The 25,245-nt window shown below is 45.2% G+C and overlaps 1 protein-coding gene across 3 annotated transcripts in view; it reads left to right on the forward strand.

The window, feature by feature from the left end:
* SPRED2 (sprouty related EVH1 domain containing 2) overlaps positions 1 to 24,974 on the forward strand; it is a 129,405-nt gene extending 104,431 nt beyond the window's left edge. For all 3 annotated transcript variants that reach the window (XM_032291937.1, XM_032291935.1, XM_032291938.1), the window contains 3 exons: positions 168 to 232; positions 18,916 to 19,065; positions 21,661 to 24,974. In XM_032291937.1, coding sequence (XP_032147828.1) covers positions 168 to 232; positions 18,916 to 19,065; positions 21,661 to 22,329 — 884 coding nt within the window. In that variant the 3' untranslated portion in view covers positions 22,330 to 24,974. The remainder of the gene's footprint in view (positions 1 to 167; positions 233 to 18,915; positions 19,066 to 21,660) is intronic.
* Positions 24,975 to 25,245: the final 271 nt, after the last annotated feature.

The raw sequence follows: 25,245 nt of genomic DNA on the forward strand, positions 1-25,245 counted from the left end.
TAAAGAAGAGTAAATTAAAAGCACTCAATTCCCAGGTAACTTGTTTCTGCTGGTAATTCACATGCAAAGTAATAGAATGTGGTTTTATTTAAATATCCTTTTTTTAAATGGTTGGATTTGATTTATCCTCTTAGGAAACACTTTTTATTACATTTTTGTCTTTTTAGGCTCAACAACATCATCTTCCACCATCCATAATGAAGCTGAGCTTGGTGATGATGACGTTTTTACAGTAAGTTTCCTTTTGTCCTTTGTTTTCCAGATTAGCTGTTCAATAATCAGAGAAAGGTTTTGTTTAACGACATGAGGCACACTTTGCAGTGTGGCATTTGCTGTTGCTGTTTGGATGGCATCAGAGTGATCTTTGTCTTATTACTGTTTTTCTGGTCTGGGTTTGCCCCTGTTGCTCACACTACCGTGGTGTCATCTACCACACAGCACAGCAATGTCAGCTCTCCCAGGTCTGTCCAAGGTTCTCTTAAAGTTTTCGCTCAGATTTCAGATGACCAGCTGCCCTGGGTTGCCCAAGTCTGTCCTGGTTTTAGCATAAAATGTCCCTTAACCTGGGAAACCTCAATCCCATGCAAACCCTGACAATTGGTCACCCTACTTGGAGTCTTCTGTAAACACACTTCCCTCCCTGGCATCAAGGGGAAACCAGCAGTATCTTTCCTGATGAGTAATTAAACATCTAATAAGAAAGGCCTGAAGGCTGAGTTAAGGTTAGACCCAAGTTGTGTTAAGGCAAGAAAAGGCTTAGCTGTGTTGACACAGCTCGAGTTAATGGGATGTAACTGGAAACAATGATTTCTCAGCTTGCTGCTTCAGTTAAATCTTGTGCTTCTAGAAGTTAATTAACAAATATATCATTGCCTGCCTGCTGTGTGCTTAGAGCAGCAAGTTACACTGGGCAGCATTTTCTTCCTTTTTTTTTTTCCTGCAAAGATGGGGTTTCGCTGTGTTGCCCACGTTGGCCTTGAACTCCTGGGCTCAAGCAGTCCTCCCACTTCTGCCTCCCAAAGTGCTGGGATTACAGGTTTACAAGCGTGAGCCACCACATGCAGCCTGGATAGCACTTTCAAACTCTGGGCCTTTACCCACAATAAGAAATAAATGTATATTGTGACCCAGGACACATGTCAGTAGATACCTAAACCAAATCATATTTCATCCTCTGCATTTTGATTTTTTTGTTTCATTTTCTTCCATTTTTTATTATAAAACTTTTCAAACACACAAAAATGTAAAGAATAGTTCAGCGAATGCCTGCATACCCTACACCTAACATTCAGCAGTTGAACATTTGGGCACAGTTGCTTGATCTGTGCAAGTATGTGTGCTTATACACAAACAAATATTTTTGTTGTTGATCCATTTGAAAGTAAGTCACCTCTCATACTTTAGCATGTATCTCCTTAAGTTCACAAAAGAATTTCAGGGCAGTGAGACTACTCTGTATGTTACTGTAATGGCAGATGCATGTCATTCTGCATTTGTCCAAATCGACAGAATGTATGACACCTGAATCCTGATGTAAACCCTAGCCTTTGGGTGACAGTGATGTGTCAGCGTATTTCATCGATTGTCACAAATGTACCACCGTGGTGGGGATGTTGATAGTAGAGGACTGTGCATGTGTGGGGATAGAGGAAATCTCTACTTTCCACTCAGTTTTGCTGTGAAACTAAAACTACTCCAAAAAATAAAGTCTAATAAAAATAATTTTTAAAAGAAATAAGGCATTTTCCTGCATAAACACACCACAATGACTATCCCTTAGAAAATTAATAAGAATTTCATAATATCACCTAATATTCACTTCATAGTTCCCCAGTTGTCCCAGGAGTGAGTGACTTGTGTAAGCTAGTTTTAATTTTATATTTTAATATATTGGGTGCAACCCATTATACTTGTTTCCCATTGCACTCATGGTTTGCAACTGGTGATTTGAAAAACCATTACTTTGGGAATACAAAGATATGTAAGCCATGGCTCCAGCCCTCAAAGAGTTGGAGATCACAAGGTGGTTTGCAGAAATGAGGTTGGCCCATGAGAGGCTTACAGACTGTGAAAAGTAGTCTGGTTGAGAGATGAGGGAGAGGCATGGGGTCAAAGAAGTCCTCGCCGGGGGCAAGGCTGGACTTATGAACTTCTCAGTTGCATTTGAATGGGGCTTAGGAAGGGGCTTCGAGACCTGGGAGCCATAGGGGCAATGGTGGAAGCAGGGGTGTGCGTGGTGCGTAGCCTGAGCACTGCTGACCCAACCTGACTTGAACAAGAGTGTGCAGAGGGGGTTTCAGGAAATGAACTCAGTTGTTCCTCCTCGGATTGGCGGTGTGATGTGGCTCCAAACAGGCTTCCTATAGTGCTCCGAGCAGATCCTCTCAACAGTTGGCATGTTGCTTACATCTGTTCCTTTGTCACGTTTTGAGAGACAAACAACAGCAGGCGGGTTAAAAGGTGGCTTCCTGTGCTCCAGAGCAAACCTGTCATTCGCAGCTGCTTCCCAGCTACCTGCCAGAAGTGATTTATAGAATCAGGAGAGGGCGAAAGGGAAAGGGATGATGGAAGCCAGCATCCCTCCTGGTTTTGTCCTTTAATCCACAGGGATCCATGTGCTACTCTAGGCTAACACCAAATGCCTGGAAGGAAGTTCAGAAGCAGCCCTGCTGCTTCTAGGCACTTGCAAACTCATTGGAGAAAGAGCACTGCTTAATTTATGGTATTCCATGTAGGCTCTGGTGTATGTGATCAATTGCCTTCATTCCATTTATTTACAAACAAGGACCTACAGTACCTCCTTTCCCTAGAAAAGCCCAGTCATTAGGCTGTTGACTCTTAGAAACACACTCCATGGGAAAATGGTCATCGAGGCTTACAAACAAGGTCCTCATTCATTTATGAGCTCCATGCCTTCAGATTTTCTGTCCTGAGATAATGAAATGTCTGGAACCTGGAGCAGGGACATGAGACTGCTTTCACTCTCATGTAGTCTGCCCCACAGCTTCCCAAAGTGTGGTTGTATTCTAAAACTTACTGGTAAGACAGATATTTAGAACTTGGAACTCATTTATCATAATAAGGATATAAATGAGGATAAGACCCTCCTACAACGTATGATGGATCAGAATGATAATTTTCTGAGGGAGCAGCATGTGTGTGGGAAAACCTTTAGTGTAACATGAGGAACCAGGTGTGTAGCTTTTCTGTTTCTGCTGCTGGAACCAGAGGTTTCCCTCTGTTTCAGGAAATTCCTGGGGGTGAGGAGGAAAACAGGATATTGATGCACAAGAGCATAAGCACTCCTTAATATTCTACATTAACAAAGCCCAGAGGAAGAGGTCCCCCCAGCTGCCCAGTGGGGTGGCTATTTGGACTTGGATGCTCCCAAAGTGGCGGTCTCTGCTCACACTTTCCCAGCTCTCACGGTTATCCCTCAGGATACCCAAACCATGTTTCATTCCTCAGAAGTAAATGCTCTGCGGCCTGTTGCCTGCACCACTGCCTCTTCAGTCTTCCCATGCTGCTCCTTTCCATCTCACTGACACCAGCTTGGTGCGTGATCACATCTTTCCTGCTGGAGTTTCCTTCTGAGTTTTGGGCATTTTTTGTTTTTTGTTTTTTTTTTTCCTGAGACAGAGTCTTGCTCTGTCACCCAGGCTGGAGTGCAGTGGCATGATCTCAGCTCACTGCAACCTCTGCCTCCTGGGGTCAAGCAATTCTCTGGCCTCAGCCTCCCGAGTAGCTGGGAGTACAGTTGCACACCACCATGCCCAGCTAATTTTTTGTATTTTTAGTAGAGATGGGGTTTCACCAAGATGGTCTCGATCTCCTGACCTCATGATCTGCCCGCCTCGGCCTACCAAAGTACTGGGATTACCGGTGTGAGCCACCGCGCCTGGCTGAGTTTTGGGCTTTTTATTCCCTTCGTGTTTTCTTATATTTCTCCTTAACCAATTATGATTGTTCTTTCTTTTTTAAAATCCGATAGCACTTGGTACTGTATTCCTCTCTTGTCACTTGAAAGCCTGCCCTTTCTGTTTTCCTTTCATAATTTATTTATGGACATATAAATATTTACCTAATTAGATTATAGGCAAGTAATTCATCATAGTAGTCTCTACAATCCAGCAAAGCTTTGCTCTATAGATGCTCAATAAATGGGTAAAATGAAATGGGCTGGATGAATGGATAGATACAGTATATAATAATCATAGGTTTTCATATTTTATTTGTTTGCCTATTGTTATCCTCAGGGACTATTTAAAGGTGGTGATTTTGAGGGATTCTTGGGTTTGTGTTGTTTCTTTTAGCTGTGTCTCAGCTCAGTCCACAGTTAGGATCTGAGCCCACAGCGCCATCACTCATGATAAGCGTGCTCAGACATCTTCTTGCGCTCCTATCAAGTCTCTCCCTTGCAGCAGGGTCCCTTCTCAGCCCCTCTACTCCATGGGGGACCTCAATTGTAATGGCGAATCCAGTTGAGCACAAACACCTAAGAGCCAAGGGTGTACCTGGCATTAAATATGGGTACATCATAGCTTTCCCATGTCTGAACCATTTAGCACAAACTTACAAATTGAATAATGCGAAGAATATAAAACAACAAGAACAAAAAGTTTCAGCATTCTGTGTTGGAGAGTTTCTGGCATTGCTAAGAGTTAGCACACACTTGTCGGTGCCTCTTCTGGACAGCTTTTCTTTCACACCAGAGCTGGGGAGACTTCAGGAGTCCCAGGTAAACTTGAGCTATGAAATATTTAGCTCTGTGGATAAGATGAGCTGGTTTGCTCACCAGCTTAGGACAGGCTTCCTCCCAGAGCCCTGCAGTTGGGGACTGGGTGATGAGGGGGTTTGGAGCTGGGCAAGGAGGTAATTGGGGATGGAGCATAGGAGTAGAGAAAAATTAGCTGATTGTAGAGAACTGGAGAGGCTTTAGGCTTTCCGATCATTTAATGAACAAATTTCTAAATTCCTGTGGGAAGGATTTGGTCCCTTAAAACCTGGTGGTTTATTTACTGCTGCAGAATTCTAAAATCATTTCTAAATTTTATTAGCATCTTCAGATGGACAAGGAGAATTTCTAAGTGATCTTGGGAGAATGAGGCTGCAACATATTTGTACTTGGAGAGCAGACTTATCTGGAGTCTGTATGGAGCGTTGTTACTTCAGCTGTCATTATGCTGAGTGGCCGAACGGTGGAACTGAATCTGGGGAATTAGGGAAATATTTGCTTTATACGAAGATACTGGTGGGTATATAAAATAGCCAAGTAATAAAAAGCCCTCAAATAACATCTATATCTGAAAATCAGGAAACAAAACTATGACATTTTGAAAATGGAGAGAAATACCAGAAGAAAGAGCCATATAAGAATTGAAAATGAATTTCTCTGGGGGTGAGAAGCTGAGATGGGGAGGGCTAAAATATGGGGCTACTGTTTGATTCATTAAACAGAATATATATATTGCTTTGATTTTTTTAAAAAGAAAAGAAGAATGAGAGGGGGTTTTCGTGGAAGGGTTACCAAGAGAGAAGGAGTGAGGAGAGACACCCAAGTTCCAGCCATCCTGATTTCCCCCATCTGAGGGTTTAGATAGATTCCAGAGACTCAGCAGAGGTTGTATTTTATGGCCCTGGGCGCTCCTCAGTGACCACCACTGGTTTCTTGGCCTCATGTTAGGAAATAGGACATCTACCCAGTAAATAATGGCACATTAAACTTAGGGTGTGACGAGAGTTAGCTGGAAGTGTTTGGCATGCTGCAAGGCAAGGGTAGCAGTAGCTGTACCAAGTGCTTAGAGTTACAGATCTTGCAATTGGAAGGGATTGTGAGTTCATCTGATCCAGCCTTCTTTCTAGCATTAAAGGAGGATTTGCCTCATTTTACAGACACAGTTGCAGAAGCAGCTCAGAGACTCAGATGGGTGTCTTGCTTAAGATCTCACAGCTCGTTCATGGTTGCAGAGCAGCCAGCACTATCTCCAACCTTTCCAGTTCATCGCTGCTGTTTTTCTCTTCCTGGGCTAATAACTGTATAGTTGTTTGTTTGTTTGTTTGTTTGTTTTGATACAGAGTCTCATTCTCATCGCCCAGACTGGAGTGCAGTGGCGCAATCAAGGCTCACTGCAGCTTCAACTTCCTAGGCTCAGGTGATTCTCCCACTTCAGCTTCCCAAGTAAATGGGACTACAGGCGCATGCCACCACCACACCCAGCTAATTTTTTGTATTTTTAATAGAGACAGGGTTTTGTCATGTTTCCCAGGCTGGTCTTGTACTCTTGGGCTCAAGTGATTCAGCCATCTCAGCCTCCCAAAGTGCTGAGATTACAGGCCTGAGCCACCAGGCCTGGTAGCTTTTTTTCTTTTTTTACTTTATTTTGTTATTTTATTAGATTCAGGGTGTATTATAGATACATGTGCAGGTTTGTTACATGTATGCATTGCATAATGGTGATGTTTGGGCTTCTAGTGAACCTGTTGCCCAAGTCCCCAAAATAACAATTCAAAGCATGACCATGGGAAGCCTACCATATATAAGATTTTTATTTTTCTTTCCCTCTTCTAAGTTTCTACTGCCACCAAAGTATTGTTTCTGGATTTGGGCAGCCCATCTCAACCAGGATTCCTAATAAAGCCCTGGCACCATCAGGCATCCATCATATATAATTAATTAACTTCTCTCCTGTGCACTTAGAATGATATCAACTGTATATCATTCTTTGCAGAATTCAGAAGACTCATTCAACATCATTTTGTGTGGTGTTTAATGCTTTCCCAGAATCCAGTTGAAAGGGGCTGGTATTTGGGTTGTGTTTTTTGTTGTTGTTGTTGTTTTGTTTTTGTTTTTTTGAGACAGAGTTTCAGTCTTGTCGCCCAGGCAGGAACACAGTGGCACAATCTCAGGTCACTGCAACCTCCGCTTCCCGGGGTTCAAGCGATTCTCCTGCTTCTGCCTCCTGAGTAGCTGGGATTACAGGTGCCCACCACCACACCCAGCTAATTTTTGTATTTTTGGTAGAGATAGGGTTTCACCATGTTGGCCAGGCTAGTCCTGAACTCCTGAACTCCTGACCTCAGGCGATCCACCCACCTAGTCTCCCAAAGTGCAGGGATTACAGGTGTGAGCCACCACTTCCGGCCAGGTTGTTTTGTATTTCATTATACCTTACTTCTTCAGGTAAGCAGTACTCCTCCTCTTAGGAAAACAATGCCCTGTCCTTTGCAGCAGCCTCAGCTTCTAGCCATGTTTTACCCCAGCTGGAAAGCTTGGCCCTTCCTCATGCCCTACACTTGAACCCTTGACATCCTGTTTATTACAAGCTGCATTTTTTACTTTCTGGCTATTCAGAGCAGTTGTCTCTAATGACATCCCTGCCCCCTCCCATCCACCTCAGGTGTTGTCTAAGGCATGGATAGAGCACATAGTTAAAACCAAAGGGCCAAGACAATGTTTTGCCCTAGATAGGCTTTTGGTGTTTGGAAGTTAAGCTTCTTTTCATTCATAAGTGGAAAAATGAATTTGTTGAATTTTGTACTTATCAAGGTTTCATTTACAGAAGCAAAAGAGTACAGAATATAGCATCTTCCTTTTCTTGAAGAGTTTTTTTCTACCTACGCCATTCCCAACAAACATTAAAGCTGAAGGCAGATCTACCAGTTTTGTGATGAATGGGGTTCATTTACTGACTTTCTTTTTTTTTTTTGGAGACGGAGTTTCGCTCTTGTTACCCAGGCTGGAGTGCAATGGCGCGATCTCGGCTCACCGCAACCTCCGCCTCCTGGGTTCAAGCAATTCTCCTGCCTCAGCCTCCTGAGTAGCTGGGATTACAGGCACGCACCACCATGCCCAGCTAATGTTTTGTATTTTTAGTAGAGACGGGGTTTCACCATGTTGACCAGGATGGTCTCGATCTCTTGACCTCGTGATCCACCCGCCTCGGCCTCCCAAAGTGCTGGGATTACAAGCGTGAGCCACCGCGCTCGGCCATTTACTGACTTTCTAAGGAGTGTTGTCTTATAGGTGAGGTGGTGTATGATCCCTGTGTTTATGGAGTTTGGAGTCTGAAGAGAGGCCAACATTCTAAACTGGATTCTGCTTTTAGTTAGCTGCGCTTTGGACTCAAAACCTTTTGGGGATGGACATATTTCCTTTGAGTCTCCATTCACTGGCCCAAGAGGAGGGGAAGGAAAGGGACAGTGATGTGGAACCATTACTGTCCCTGGTACTTGGCACTGCACTCTGGTATACATGACTGCATTTGGTCCTCACCACCACGCTGTGAGTACAGATCGACACTTCCATGTTTGCAGATAAAGCCACCACAGCTCGATGAGATGAAGTGACTTGTCCTCAGTTCTACATTCTGCTCTCCTGGAATGCAAGCCCATAAACGGCTTGCTGCCTTTCAGAGAAGCTTAAGCAAATGAAATATTTATCCAAATAAGTTTCAGCACATTTTATATTGTCAGTATATCAGATTCCTTGTATTGCAGAAAAGCTGCCTAAATGATGTGCATTTAAACTGGTACATTGGCTTAAGACCTCAACCATCTCTTCGCTGGAGGCCTGTCCCTGCTTGAAAGCCCCAGTCTCATTTTAGAAGATCAGTTGATCAAAAATATTTTCTTGTGTCTTTACCTTTGGAATTAAGGGATTGGGGTATAAATTACTTCTGCAAAGTTGGTCTAGTGAAACTGATCTGTGGTGGTTGATTAAGAGAAGCAAAAATGTTTTGGGAGGACAGCCTTCCATGTTTTGGTTGACCCCAGGGAGCAGTGCATCCCATAACTACTGCTAATTGAGACCCAGCACAGGGTTGGGTATCAGAAGAAGGACTCAGAAGATGGATGGGGACTCCTTTATCTTCTAAATGACAGTAACTGTCAGGCTCACATTTTGCTGTAAGAAGAGGATCTTTTTATCAACGTGTAATACCTATAGCGGCTAAATGAATTAAATGTCTAAGGATCTAAATAAAAGCTTTGGAATGCTCTCAGTTTCAGGAAGCCCCAAGGCATTTTGCAAGGCCTGCCACTTGTGTCTTGCTTCATTTACATATATATCATCTCATCTTTTTAAGCTGTGGACAGTGAGATACTTTTATTTCCATTTTACTAATTCATACAGAGTATATATTCGTGGTTACCTGAAACCTAGCCTTCCTGCTCGCAACCCCTCAGTCCTTTCAGTGAAGCTCAACTCTAGGTTTATCAGAGTCCTTTTCTTTCATATCAAAATATCATCTAATTTTAAAATTTGGAGGCTGAGTGTGGTGGCTCACACCTGTAATCCCAGCACTTCGGGAGTCCAAGCGAGGCAGGAGGATTGCTTGAGGCCAGGAGCTTGAGACCAGCCTGGGCAACATACAGAGACCCTGTCCTGTCTCTACATAAAATTTTTTCTAGGCATGGTGATTTGCTCCTGTGGTCCCAGCTACTTAGGAGGCTGAGGTGGGAGGATCTCTTGAGCCTGAGAGGTCAAGGCTGCATTGAGCTGTGATTATACCACCGTACTCCAGCTTGGGCAACACAGGAAGACCCTAACTCAAAAAAAAAAATTTTTTTTTTAAGAAACAAAACTTTTTTAAAAAATTGTTTTTGTTGGCTCAGTGGCTCACGCCTATAATCCCAGCACTTTGGGAGGCCGAGGCGGGAAGACTGCTTGAGCCCAGGAGTTTGAGACCACCTAGGGCTATAGTGAGACCCCATTTCTTTCTTTCTTTTTTTTTTTTAATTGTTTTTGTTGTTAATTTCACAATGAAAGAATCCTCTAGGTCCTAGAGAGAGGATAATGTCCTAAAGTCAAGGATAGAGTCAGAGTCATCTCTCCCCAGATCTCCTCCCCCCCTCCACCCCCCTCAGCCGACAGCGGCTGCCTTTTAAACTGCCTGCTAGCTAGGATTGTGAAAGAACACAAGTCTGGCCTACTTCCTGATCTGCTTGCCTCTTTGAAAGAGAACACCTGGAACCAATGTAGGCCCTCAAGACAGATGAGCCAGAGCTACCTGTTCCCAATGACCTGTTGACAAAATGGCAGACTTCCTGTTTGCCAAGGACTGGTCGTAGGTTTCTCAGCCCTAGTAGACACTGCAGGGAAACTCTTGGAACTCATTCAGTTTCAGCCAGTAGCCTTCTGAGAGAGACACTCTCAGGCTGAGGTTAAGAAAGGAATGGATATATTTGGGAGTTGTAAATACTTATATATAAAATGGGAATCCCTTGCAAAAGGAAGAATATTGCCTTGGTTACATCAGCTATTGAGATATATTTTGGTGGTAAACTGCAGCAAAAATAATGCAAATGTGGTCCATAACTACTAGTTAGCTACCTTTAAAAATTCAAAATAGCAGCAGCATCTGCAGATAAGGCAGAAATTCTACTTAATCAAACTAAATTCTGTAGCTCTTTTTTTTTTGTTTTTTGTTTTTTGTTTTTGAGACAGAGTCTTGCTATGTCACCCAGACTGGAGTGCAGTGGTTCGATCTTGGCTCACTGCAACCTCCCCCTCCCGGGCTCAAGTGATCCTCCTGCCTCAGCCTACTGAGTAGCTGGGATTACAGGTGCCCAACACCACACTCAGCTAATTTTTGTATTTTTAGTAGAGACAGGGTTTCACCATGTTGACCAGGCTGGTCTTGAACTCCTGACCTTAGGTGATCCGCGCACCTTTGCCTCCCAAAGTGCTGGGATTACAGGCATGAGCCACTGCACCTGGCCTAATCCTGTGGTTCTTGAATCAGCTAAACAACGGGCTTAGTCAAACTCCTCTAACCTGTAATGTTCTTAGGAGCAGGTAAGAAGCGTTCACATGAAATTGCTTGGGCTCAAACAGATCTTGGAAATCATCTAGTGCAACTCCCTCATTTTACACATCAGAAAACTGAGGCCCCCAAAAGTTAATTTGTCCAAGGTGTCTGGCCTGGCCTGAAATTGAGGTTTTCAAAGTTGTGTTATTTTTGCTTAGCAGTGCTGCATGATTCCTGGATGATGTGGTCGATCTAGCTCCTTAAGCAATTTCTTAATGTTGTTTTCTGTGGCCCTATTCAAAACATGTGGGCTCATTGATCTCCCAAACGGACTGGTCAGAGAGGGCTTGGCTATTTGCACCTTGTGATTTCTGCCATCAGCCCTTGTGTTCTTGGGAACATGGGGGAGATGAAATGGCTGTACTTGTTTCCCTGCCTCTCTAGAGGAGGGTTTCCTCCTTCTTTTATCTCCATCCCTAAGAAGAAGGAGGAATTGCCGGGCGCGGTGGCTCACGCCTGTAATCCCAGCACTTTGGGAGGCCGAGGCGGGTGGATCACGAGGTCAAGAGATCGAGACCATCCTGGTCAACATGGTGAAACCCTGTCTCTACTAAAAATACAAAAAATCAGCTGGGCGTGGTGGTGCGTGCCTGTAATCCCAGCTACTCAGGAGGCTGAGGCAGGAGAATTGCCTGAACCCAGGAGGTGGAGGTTGCGGTGAGCCGAGATCGCGCCATTGCACTCCAGCCTGGGCAACAAGAACGAAACTCCGTCTCAAAAAAAAAAAAAAAAAAAAAAGAAGGAGGAATTGTGCATTGCCAGCCCTCTCCTAGTCTCACCCATGTACTGGAAGGAAGCCTCCTACTTGAGAAGGCTGTGAACCAGGTGCCCCTTGATAACAATGCCAAATGTCCTTGAGAAAACAGCCCCAGGCACATCTTTTCTTTCCCATAGCACTTTTTGCCAACTGTTGCCTCCTTGTCCTCTGCCCCTACCCTCTTTTGGAAAGCAAAGATTTAACAGGAAACCCCAGGGGACTTGAAGGGATTCGCATAGTACTGAAAAGACTTGCGAAATGTGAACATTGAAATCTGTCCGGCTCATCCTGAATGGCCCCAAAAAGCCCTTGGTCAGCAGCCAAGATTCCATCCCAGAATGGACAATTTAAGCAACCTGTCTCCTCAGCTGGTCTGGCCTGGTGGTTCTTTCCCTTCCTCTGAGCTTCCCTTGGTCAGAGAGGTGGCCTTCTGCATGAAGAAGGCTCGTTCTTGGACCCAAGGCATGTCAGCCACTGCACTTGCTTCCCAGTAAAACTCAAGGTTCCTCCGTAAGAGAGGGAAGAGTAGCCAAGCTTCCAAGAATAAGAGATCATATTGTCCAAAAAAGGCTCATACAGTAGGAGGGAGCTAGCTCAGGTTTAACCTGAGGTGTTGCTATTAGTCTCCTTTCTCCATTCAGACCAATTCCCACCCAAACCAGGCAGCACGTACCTTGGGGAAACTGCCAGCCCATTCCCAGGCAGCTTCACCTCAGTGTCTTTTGCACTCAGATTTTGATTTATTGTTGAGCTATCATAACATGAAGGTCCAATTATTAATTTTTAAAATTCTGTCTCAACTTTTCAAGCTCCATAGACTTGCTCTCATTTGTTGTCATACTCTAGAGAGTTATGGGAAATATCTGAATTCTCAAAATAAGTACAGCCTGTGTCTGTAGAATCCAGTCACTGGAAGCCTGCTCATTTTTGATGTTGATCAAATGTTCACTGATAAACTTGAGCCCCCTTTTCTTCCTCTAGTCTACCCATCTAGAATACCATAACCCTCTCAGGCACACTCCTCTGGGAAGCCATATGACCCTGACCAGTGCTCTGAGCCCCATGCCCACTGGTGTGTGAGGACTGCCCACCTGGCCTTGCCTCTGCCTGTGCCACGTGGCATCTCCCAGCAACACGGTCACATTCTGTGTGTGAGCCCGCATCCCACAAAGCACCCAGCCCAAACCCAAAAACCCCCTGGGAAGGGATGGATTTTTTTTTTTTTTTCTTTTTTTTACACTACCATAGAGGATTTGGACAGGCCAGCCCTATCCCTATTTCTTGGTTGTTTTTTTTTAATGTTGGCCGTACCCACTTTCATTTATGTATCCTGTGACACCTGCTTTCACCCCTTCCCTTCTGTTTTCTTACTCTCTTCTTTCTGGGTTCCTCCTCATCAAAGGATTGTCTCAGCTCACTGCCCTGTTAGAGGGCTTTAGAAACCAGGTCACACAGAGCTTGTTATTTGCTACTCAAAGTATGTGGGTTTTTACAGTAACCGTAGAAAAATTTGACAGTGGGCCAGACACAGTGCTCACGCCTGTAATCTCAGCACTTTGAGAGGCCGAGACAGACGAATCATTGAAGGTCAGGAGTTCAGAACCAACCTGCCCAACACCCAACATAAAACCCAATCTTTACTAAAAATACAAAAAAAAAAAAAAAATAGCAGGTGTAGTAGCAGGAGGCACCTGTAGTCTCAGCTACTTGGGAGGCTGAAGCCAGAGAACTGCTGGAATACGGGAGGCAGAGGTTGCAGTGAGCCAAGATCACGCCACTGCACTCCAGCCTGGGTGACAGAGCAAGATTCTGTCTCAAAAAAGAAAGAAAGAAAAGAAAAAGAAAAATTTGTCAGTGTACTCAAAGGTCTACCCCTTAAAAAAGAAACCAAACTTGGGTGGTTAAGAAACAAAATTCCCATGTTATAGATATTGTTCCAAAGTATAGAAAAAGGTAGAAAGCTGCCCAGCTCCATTCCTAAGATAAGCATAGCCTTGACACAAAACTAGATAAGGATAACTCAAATAGAGAAAAACAGAAAGCAAACTCACCAATCTAGATGTACCTTTTTTTTTTTAGATTTTTTTTTTTTAGACCAGGCCTTGGCTCTCTCCCTCAGGCTGGAGTGCAATGGCGCAATTTCAGCTCACTGCCACCTCTGCCTCATAGCTCAAGCGATCCTCCCACCTCGGCCTCCCAGGTAGCTGAGAACATAGGCATGTGCCACCATACCCAGCTAATGTTTTGTATTTTTTATAGAGATGGGAGATGGGATTTCATCATGTTGTCCAGGCTTAGCTGTAACATGGCTAAATAAAATATTAGTAACTCCCATCAGGTCGGGGGCAGTGCCTCACACCTGTAATCCCAGCACTTTGGGAGGCCGAGGCAGGTGGATCACCTGAGGTCAGGAGTTAGAGACCAGCCTGGCCAACATCGCAAAACCTGTCTCTACTAAAAAAAAAAAACAAAAAATTAGCCAATTTTTTATAATATATAAAATTATATTTTATATAATAAAATAAAACAAATTTTAAATCCCATTTTATTTTTGCAATAACCCCAAGGAAGATTTTGGCCCCATTTTACATATGTAAAAACTGGAGTTAGAGATTAGCTTGACCAAAATCATCTTATAATTAGCAGAGAATGAGTCCAACCTAGTCTTTGAGCTGAGACCCTGTTGTTTTTAGCATTATACTACTCCCCTGTATTTCTGTTGTTCAGTGCTTCATATGAGGTTGCACACTTCTTAATTGGACATCTTTTTTTTGAGACGGGGTTTTGATTTGTTGCCCGGACTGGTCTTGAACTCTTGGCTTCAAGCAATCCCCCTGCCTTGGCCTCCCGAAGTGCTGGGATTACAGGCATGAGCGACTGCACCCAGCTGGACATCTTTTTAGTAACAGGCATTGGCATTGAGTCAGGGTCAAACCCAGAGGCAAGAGTGTTTTTAGAGGGTACATTTGCAGGTGGCCAGGGCTGTGCTCACTGCATCATAGTGCACGAGACCTCCCACTGTCAGCCGTGCCTAGATGGCAATGCCCAGCCTCACTGTCCATGGCAGGAGACATTAAACGCCACTCTGACCTGCTCTCTCAGGATGCTGCAGCCATGCCTCTTAGGAGCCTGAAGTCCCCAAGCACAGAGTAGTCACAGAGGACCTCTGCTTTTGTTCTTCAAAGCCCTAACAGTTCAGAGACCCCCACTGGAGAGCAAGGCGAGTGGAAATACAGTCAGGAGCATGTGATTGCCGACTCACTCATTTGAAGGTGACAGCTTTCGGATTGGTAGGTTGGTAGGTGTCAGTAGCTTGTGCACAGAAATAACAAAGAGATGTTTAAGAATCTTGTTTGCCTATTAGGTTTGTGCACACCTCGGGTGGGCTACAGAAAAGCAGCCCATGGAAACCAGGGCAGACTTACAGGAGAGCCAGTTCAGAGGTACATGAGGGTAAAGGGAGATGTTTTTCCCCCTTACCTTTTTTGGAGATGCCCTGGTAGTACATTCCTTTTGTTTGTAGGTCATACTAGCTGCTTTGTAAGATTTGTCTGAGAGTATCAATCTGAAATAGGCCTCGGCTTCCAATGGAGCCTCTCTTTGCATGCTCTCCTTCTTGGAGTTCACACGACCCTGAACAGCTGCGCCTGGCAGGCTGCATATAGGCTGGGCTAGGACATACCCTTAGCTCTGCCCTCAGGAGGCAGTAGACTGTGGTCGTGCTTGTCAAGGTCTTCTCGCCTTCTTGCTTCGCTATAGAAATTCCTCATTGGATAAGGCCTTTCTCAGCCTCGCATCCTCTGACAAATGTCTAGGGAGCTTTGTGCTGGACTGTGCAGAGAGGCTGCACAGGGACAGAGGGTTGGGAGGTGGGATGGGAATATCGGAAGGTAGCATTTCTGATGGACTAATGAGTCCTAGGAAAAGCCGGATGTGCCTCATTTCTCAGAAGGACTTTCTTCACATTGTTAACTCAAACGTGGGTCACAGAAAATAGGCTGGGTTAGGGTGAACAGATGACTAACACAGTGGTGACCGTGATGTGTTAACTGGGTTTCTGAGAACTAAGTGCTGAGAGCTTATTACGATGTTCAGTACAAGGGTAACATCTAACCTAATAGATGACTGTAATGTGGCTGTTGGATAAGAATTTAACTCTTGAGATTTGAATCACACTGAAGGGCCCTGATTACTCATTTGAGAGGTATTTATTGAGGTCTTTAGTAACCTTTGTACTGTGAGACATCATCTCCTTATCTCCTGGGTTTTTGTACAGCAGGGTGTACCTTGTGACTTGGAGAAGTTGTGTTTTGTGTTAATCTCAACAAAATACCTCTCAGCATAGGAGTTAGAAGTTGGCTTACCTGGGTATGAGTGGCAGCAGTGTGGGAGGCCTATTAGAAATCGCCCTGGGGTTTGTGGTCAGGGAGGCTGCATTTCAGCCCAGCTCTGCCAGTGACTCTGTGCCATCATGGCCTGGATTCTCTCAGAGTCCCTTAGTGCCAATGTGTGACATGGGTGTGGTATTTTACCTGTGACCTGCTGGCTGTGTTGAGGAACCGTGTCCACATGTAGCTCAGGGTCTGGCACACCTTAAGCACTCACACGTATGACACCAAGAAGAGTTGTTTGTGGGGAAGAGGAGGGAACCTTACTACTACACCCACCTGAGGAGTAAGGGGCAGAGGGAAGCCAGGAGTGTGGTGCCTGTAGGACTGCTGCCACGGGAAGGAATCCAAAGCGAAGGGAAAGTGCACCCAAGTGACAAACCCAGTGTAATCTGACTTAAGTTACAAAAGAAAATTGGTATCATCATTGGGACATCATAGAGTGGGTCAGGATTCAGGCTTGGCTGGATCCAGCAGCTCAAAGGAGTCTAAGGGTAGCTTCTCTTGCTCTCATCCTCAGGCAAGTCTTTCTCCACACCAGTGCCAGGGTTCCAGGCTTATAGGACCCTTAGATCTTGATTACAGAAATGGAGACAGCTGCTTTTCTGACCTCTCTGTCAAAAGTCTCTCTGTATTGCTTCAGAGAGCACCGTGTGTTCCTATTGAAATCAGTCACCATGGCTTGGGGGATCAGAAGCAAGCATCAGCCATGCATGGCATAGACCAAAAACCAAGTAGAGAAAAATCCAGGAGGGTTGGGTCCCCAGAGGGATGCTGCATATATAGACCAAGGTTTAAAAACTTAACAGTGCCTGTGTTGCATAACGGAAATATGGGTTTCTTTTTCCTAAATTCTTGTAGTGCTGTTTTTCTGAGTATATTTTACTTTATAAATGGGAGGAGAATAAAAAGAACTTTTTTTATGAGTCTGTTTGTTTTGATCTTGTCCCTAAAATGATTTATGATAGCTAACAAAAACATGTAAAAGGAAAAGATAGATAAGTCCAAGTACAGTGGCTGATGCCAGGAATCCCAGCACATTGGGATGCCAAGGCAGGAGGATCACTTCAGCTCAGGGGTTCAAGACCAGCCTGGGCAACTTGGCAAGAACCCCATCTCTACAAAAAATACAAAAACTAGCCAGGGGTGGTGGTGCACACCTATTGTCCCAACTACTCAGGAGGCTTAAGCAGGAGGATCACTTGAGCTGTGTTCATGCCACAGCACTCCAGCTTGGGTGACAAAGCAAGATCCTGTCTCAACTACATAAATAAATTCAAAAAAAAAGATAAGCAAATGAGATGAGGGGAATATACGAGTAAGAAATAGTAACCAAGGGAAAATTCCTGTAGATTTGCCAGAAAGAGAGTATCTAGAGATCAGGAAAAGCCTTTTCATCTGTTTAGTTGGGAAATGGTGGAGGGATATGTCACTCTAAGCAAGCAGAAGGAAGGGTAGGGATTCTGGGGCTCCTGGTTTTAAAGATGGTTGCCAGCTACATCTAACAAGGATGTTCCCAGGGTCCAACGGATTGTGGAGTATGACCACCACCTTGGGTCACCTGGTCTGCTCCGTCATGTCTCAGGTGGGATCATGAAGTGCTTAGGTGGTGTATTAGTCTGTTTTCACACTGCTGATAAAGACATACTGGAGTCTAGGCAATTTATAAAAGAAAGAGGTTTTATTGGACTTACAGTTCCGCATGGCTGGGTAGGCCTCATAATCATGGCGGAAGGCAAGGAGGAGCACGTCACATCTTAGCATGGATGGCAGCAGGCAACAAGAGAGCTTGTACAGAGGAACTCCTCTTTTTAAAACCATCAGATCTCATGAGACTTACTTGCTATCATGAAAACAGCATGGGAAAGACTTGCCCAGTGATTTAGTTACCTCCCAGCAGGTCCCTCCCACAAATACGTGACAAGATTTGGGTGGGGACACAGCCAAACCATATCAGGTGATATACTGGATGCCTGTGGGATTTGCTTGTACAGTTTGCACTGATAGCTAATCATCTTCCAAAGACATGGTTACAGAGACTATTCGTAATTTGTCATCTCTCCTGGGCAAAACGCTGTTAACTCACCCTTCACAGAGGTGGCTTTGTTTTTCTATGCAGTCATCCATCTCACTTCTAGTTTAAAGTGACCTTCAAGGCTTGCACCCAACCCCAGAGATACAAAATTTCTTCCTGGAAATCCAGTACTCAACATACACCTGCAGTATCCTTGCCTCTGAGACCCTCCCAGGTGGGGATTCCCCCCATATAAACATGTAGTTTTTATTTTTGCCTATCTGCATCTTCTTTGCTTGCCATAATACCTCAAAACCAGGGTCACAAATGGGGTAACCATTTCTTTCTTTCTTTTTTTTTTTTTTTTTTCTTTTTTGAGATCGAGTTTTGTTCTGTCACCCAGGCTGGAGTACAGCAACTCAATCTCGGCTCTGCAGCCTCTGTTTTCTGGGTTCAAACAATTCTCCTGCCTCAGCCTCCCAAATAGCTGGGAGTACAGGCGCCTGCCACCACGCCTGGCTAATTTTTATATTTTCAGTAGAGACAGGTTTTCTCCATGTTGACCAGGCTGGTCTTGAACTCCTCCCAAAGTGCTGGGATTACAGGCATGAGCCACCACGCCTGGCCAGGGTAACCATTCTTGATCAAATTAGGGGGATCCTGGTGTATCTAGCCTTTTCCCCCAGCACCTGGTCACTAGTCCTACATTTAAGAAAAACTCACCTTTCCAGGGTCTGGTGACTTGGTTTCTCTGCCTGTTGAGCCAGCCACATTGTGTTTAGACAGTCTGGCCATTCAGGGGTCCTCCTGACAAACTCAAGATTTTGGGAAGACCGGCAAGATGCCACAATGGGGGAACAGCTAGTTTTTGAACAGTGCATGTTAGGGTTTGGCACGCAGGGGTTTTGTTGTTTTTAAATTGACTCTTGGTTACCTCTCTCTACACAGACAGCTACAGACAGTTCTTCTAATTCCTCTCAGAAGAGAGAGCAACCTACGCGGACAATCTCCTCTCCCACATCCTGTGAGCACCGGAGGATTTATACCCTGGGCCACCTCCATGACCCATACCCCACGGACCACTATCACCTCGATCAGGTGAGCAGCACCCCTGTTCCTCTTAGGGCTTCAGGGTGGTGCCTCTGATTCCGGAACAGCCTCTTTCCCCTCCTATTCTGCCAAATTCCATGACTGCAGTCCTCTCCGCTCCCCTGCTTTTACTCCCACTTCATATTGAAGGTGGCATTGGTGGTGGTACCTCAGCCTCACCCACTGTTTCTATGTGCCAGACATTTTGCCAGACCCCTTATATGCTTTACATGGTTTAATCCTCAGAAACTGCCCCACAAGGCAAGTCATCAGCCTCCCCAGGTTATAGATGAGGAAGCTGAGGCTTAAAGACACAGAGTACCTGATGGAATGAGATTCAGATCCAAGCCTGTCCTCACCCAGAGGGCTACACTGCCTCCTGCATTCCTCTGTCCAAAGGGCCTCCCGGCTTTGTGTGGAAGCCCAGAGCCATAATCAGGACTAAGGAGTGCTGCACACTTGGCTTGCACCACCGGCCTCACAGGCGACAGGTCCAGTCTTGCGCAGGTGGATGGAGCTGGAGCTTGGAATTCAGTAATTCAACAAATATGTACCAAGTGGCTGCTTTGCAGAGCAGGTTCCCAGATCATGGAGCATGGACTGGTGCCTGTGGGGGTGCTGTAGCCACTAGGCTGCTTTGAAATGAAAAAAAAGAGGCGTGAGTGTTTTTGTTTTTTCTTCTTTTTTTTTTAACAAAAAGCTAGATTTATTTGACTCTTTTTTAAAAAATTATTTTATATTGTGCTTCCAAATATTTTGGCATTAAAATGTCCTATTTAAAAATCACATTATGGTAACAGTAGATGAAAATTAACTTTTTTACTTTCCTTACTATGCAAAATAATTGGTAAAGCCTGTGTCAGCTTCCGAGATTTGTTTTGAAATCCTTCTGAATCGTGATTTTCAAAAATGTAGGCAACTGTGATACCAAGAATTTCAAAATGTAGACAACTCTGATACCAAGAATTTGACAGGAATTAAGACAAAACGTGTGGGACATGGCCCTGCCCTCTGGTGGGAAGTGATGGGTTATAATGTCTGTAACAATATGATAATGACAGTCATGGCAACAGGTATCAAAGTGCATCCTGTGAGCGAGGCTGTGAGCTGACACCCTGTGTAGATTATTTCTCTTCATTCTCACAACAGTCCTATGCAGTTTGACAGAAAGGAAACCTGAGTCTTAGGTACTAGCTAGGAAATGTCAGCATCTGACTGCAGTGGGTCGCTCTAGAGCCATGTTCCTCAGCCCCTGAAAAACCTTCATGCCCAAAGGACTTTGAAAACAAGAAGTCTCTCCAGCCGGATGCAGTGGCTCATGCCCGTAATCCCAGCACTTTGGGAGGCCGAGGTGGGTGGATCACCTGAGGTTGGTAGTTCAAGACCAGCCTGACCAACATGGAGAAACCCCGTCTCTACTAAAAATACAAAATTAGCCAGATGTGGTGGCGCATGCCTGTAATCCCAGCTACTTGGGAGGCTGAAGCAGGGGAATCACTTGAACTTGGGAGATGGAGGTTGCGGTGAGCTGATATCGTGCCATTGCACTCCAGCCTGGGCAATAAGAGTGAAACTCTGTCTCAAAAAAAAAAAAAAGGAGAGAAAAGAAAGCAAAAAGTCTCAATTCTCTGCCTCCACTGAGAGACCCTGAGTAAGCGTTATATACATGTATTTAATAAATATGTATTCAGTGTCTGCTGCTCTGGACAAGGCAGGGTTGCAGACCGTAGCAGGACTAACTGCAGAGAAAAGCGTCTTCCACCCTGAAGGAGAATGCAGTTTAGATCTGTAGGTTTATAGAAGGTGCGGCTCAGGGTCTGGCCTCTCACTGTTTGTGAGATCCTGGCAGGAGTCAAACTTCAGGCAGGCAGTTTCTGGAGTCTTCACTCTTTCTCCGGTCTGCATCTTATCTTCCCAATCAGATGACAAGGTGAGCCTTGTGTTCCCTAGTGTCCCCTGTCTTTTGAAGGAGACCCACAGGGAGAAACGCCTCTCATATTGTGATCCTTTGTGGACATATATTATATACATGGATAATGAAGTTTCGTAAAACAGGACTTACCTCATAACATGTATTGCACTCCAGTGTCCTTACTCTATGTCAATTTTTTTTTTAAAGCCAATCTTAGAAAAGAGAACATACTGTACAAAAGCAGAAAAACTAATGCAAGCTTTAGAAATCAACATAGCCCTCACACTGGGTCTGGGAGGTCCCTGAGGTAGGTGGAAGATATTCTGGGACACAGGTCCTATTCTGCCTCTTGATCTGAGTGTGTCAGGCTCCCGAGAATGCATCACACTGCGCCCTTGCCATATGCACACCCCCCTGCCTATATGGCACTGCATCCCCTGAAAGGGGAAATACTGCTGGTCTCAACCCACAAAACTGATTTCCTGGCCCAATAATGGATTGAGACTCTATTTGAAGTAAGCCTTTGACTGGACAACATGATATTCAGTAATTTCAGGAGGGGTCTTTTTTCATGGAATGCCCTAGTGGAGTTCTCAAGAAAGGCGCATTTTGGAGGGCTGGGGAGGGAGAAGGTGGGGTTTGTTTGTTTTTGGCCACTGCTGTAAAATAATGTCTCCTCTCTCATGGAACAGCCGATGCCAAGGCCCTACCGCCAGGTGAGCTTCCCGGACGATGAGGAGGAGATCGTGCGCATCAACCCCCGGGAGAAGATCTGGATGACGGGGTACGAGGATTACCGCCACGCGCCCGTCAGGGGCAAGTACCCAGACCCCTCGGAGGACGCAGACTCCTCCTACGTGCGCTTCGCCAAGGGCGAGGTCCCCAAACACGACTACAACTACCCCTATGTGGACTCCTCAGACTTTGGCCTCGGCGAGGACCCCAAAGGCCGTGGGGGCGGCGTGATCAAGACGCAGCCCTCCCGGGGCAAGTCACGGCGGCGGAAGGAGGACGGGGAGCGTTCGCGGTGCGTATACTGCAGGGACATGTTCAACCACGAGGAGAACCGCAGGGGCCACTGCCAGGATGCGCCCGACTCCGTGAGAACTTGCATCCGCCGGGTGAGCTGCATGTGGTGCGCGGACAGCATGCTCTATCACTGTATGTCGGACCCCGAGGGAGACTATACAGACCCTTGCTCGTGCGATACTAGCGACGAGAAGTTTTGCCTCCGGTGGATGGCTCTTATTGCCTTGTCTTTCCTGGCCCCCTGTATGTGCTGTTACCTGCCCCTTCGGGCCTGCTACCACTGCGGAGTGATGTGCAGGTGCTGTGGCGGGAAGCACAAAGCGGCCGCGTGACTCAGTTTCCCTCCCTTCTCCCTCCATCCGCAGCCACAGGGGAACTCGTCTCTTACATACTCTCATCTTCTCCCCCGCTCCCTTCCACTCCAAGGAGCAAGAGAGCAAGAGGCCTCCCAACTCCCGGGTACCTTGAGACACCATTCCAGCCGGGGACGCTGCCGGGTAGACTCTCCACTCCCCCCCACCGCCCACACTGCAGCAGCCACACCCATACACACACGCTCGCACAGTGTTCTGAGGAAGGAACCTTCGCCACAGACTCCTGTACTATTAACAATCTGTAACCAAGCTAACTGTCTCATCCATGTGTTGATTTCCTGTTTCCTCCTCCCCCGCCTCTTCCAGTTCAAAGGAGTCTGCAGTTGGAACTGCTGATTTTCGGTGGGTTTTGTAGTTGATTTTTCCAAGAGCGTCAAAGACTCTCTTTCTCTTGGTTTACCTTGCCTGTCGCTAGCAAGCATCTGGTTCTGCGGAAATGGGATGTGAAGATGATGAAACCCGACAGAAGTATCTCAGCCTGCAGTCAGTTATTATGTATAGGAGGTGAGCTAGTTAACAAACTTGTACCACAAAACAATATCGCTTTAACTTTTCTAAAGCCAAATTTCCCATGTAAGCTGCAGTTTCTATCTTTAGCCCATCATCCTTTTCTGCCCCCCAAAAATCTGTTGAAATGATTCACTGATGCAAAACATTCACCCGTAATAGACTGAGAATTGAGCCTTAACTTCAGATTAACTTGTGAGAATCAGGAAAATTCCTTAAACTGCGTTGCATCCTCTTGGACCAGGGCTAGAAAGGGGATTTCAGGTTTCTCTGAGCCTCCCCAGTTACCCCTAAAGTAGAACATTTTTTAAATTGTGTTGCCACCACTTCTAAAAATTTAGCAATATTAGAATAGGACAGTAATGAAGTAAGAAATTTTGCTTGTTATTTTGCAAACCAAATAGTTTCCTCAAACACAAGCCAGTGTTCCCACGAACAAGTTCCAACTGAGAAACACTAAGGTTGTAGTGAGTAAAACCATAGGGAGCTTTCCCCCAACCCCTGGCTATTTTATATTAACGGGGAGAGGGGATTTTTAAATGTCATAAATTTGAAGAGTGGTGGGTTGCATTTCCTTCATGGGTTTATATTTTTGTTTTCATTTTGGACTCAATTTCACATCACCAAATTCCTCATTTATACTTGGGAAAAAATAAGGCCATATGTAAAAACCCTTCCAATGCCGAAGTGTCTTTCTCCTGCAACTCCAAACCCAGACTTGCCACTTTGGGTGCATAGGTGGTTAGGTCAGCCATCTGGTTCTGCCTGTCACCTCGCCACGGAGGAGGCTTCTAATTAGCTGGAAAAGAGTATTTTTCTAATATGTTGCAAGGATTAACCAAATCTTCTTATGGAAGAAAGAAGAAGAGTGAAGAGTGGTTACCTATACCTAGCATAGTACAATCAGAACCCCGTGGAGAGCACCGGGGATGGGCTTGTGGACGCTGGCTGTTCTTCCCACCACAACTTTTCTGTGATAACGGCAAGCAGAAGACATGGCCTGCTCCCCCCTCCTCCTTTTCCCCACTCCTTTATTGCACACAGGACACCAGTCTTCAAGGAAAGGGACTTTTTTCCAGTCTGCCAATCATATTGGGGAAGTGCTAGCTGTGCTCACCTTAACGGGGCTGTTTCCAGCTTGACCGCAAGCTCGTCGCGTTCCTTTAGTAGATTACCGGTGTAAATACCCAGTGTGCTTATGAGTCAGTTAGTAGACGTCTTCATTCGTTGGAGTAACTGGTTTAGGCTTTCCAGTTTGGAAAAGGAGCAGAGAGCTGTCCATCTGGATTGATGGAAGAGAAGAGAACCTCATCCATGCCTGGAGAACATCTAGAAAACCTTCAGCCAGCCTCCAGTGCTGTTGAGAGGCCACCTTCCCCCACCTGGAGGCATCTCCTCGGGGTCTTTCTCTAGTATCTCCTCTCTACAAAGCACAACACTAATGTTTGTTTCCTTAGACCTCAGTTCGAGTGCCCCTATTTATTTCAGTAAGAACACACATAGTCCAGCTGTTTTTCGTTTGTCACCTCTAGTTGTTAATCTGTTTCTCTCTTCTGAACCCCTTGTACTTTTCCACCCTTTTAAGAGTTATGCTAGCAAATCTTACTCCACGTATACTTTTTGGTTTGTGAAGGCATCGGTTAAGGGCACAAAGACAGCCATGGGGACATTTATGTAAATGCGTCTCTCTAATTGCCACACTGCAGCTGAACAGTGTGTAGTATTTTCCCAGTCAGCTTTGCCATACTGACGTCAATCATTTGAGAGAAATTATTCAGATTTTATTTTTGTATCTGTGGTAACAAAACATTAACCAAAAGATTTTCTGTCCAGAAGCTTCCCCGACCCCCCAAGCTATTTGCTCACATTAACAAATTAAAGTGCCTGAAGCATAATTCATTCTTTACCTGTATACTAAAAACCCTGTTGTATTGATTTTTTTATAATAAGCCTTTTTACCTCTGTGTAAAAAATATATATACAAGTGTATGATGTACATTTTAGTTCTTAACTTTTTTTTATGGTTTCTAATATGTATGACCAATGTAGCCATTGTTTTAAAATGTACGGTGTAAATATAAACACATCCTATCAGATCGCTGGCTTTGGGGTATTTGTCTGGCTGGAGATGGGGTGATGCTAGAGTATTGGCAGATCTTGGAGTTCCCACATACAGGATGGGACAGGGCTTCCTGTGCTGAAGGACATGTAGACACCGGTCTGTTTTTCCAAGGCCCTTTCCTCCTATGATTATGTCATATTCCCAAGGGGATACCAGCTTCTTGGGCTCAGATGCCTCAGTGAAAGGAAGGCTGCAGGTCGCCGCCCAGGAACACCCCCTCTTCCTAGGCCTGGCTTGCCCCACGA

Source organism: Sapajus apella, unplaced genomic scaffold (assembly GCF_009761245.1).
Source record: "Sapajus apella isolate SASKATOON/1434 unplaced genomic scaffold, GSC_monkey_1.0 scaffold26, whole genome shotgun sequence".
Classification (NCBI taxonomy): Eukaryota; Metazoa; Chordata; class Mammalia; order Primates; family Cebidae; genus Sapajus; species Sapajus apella.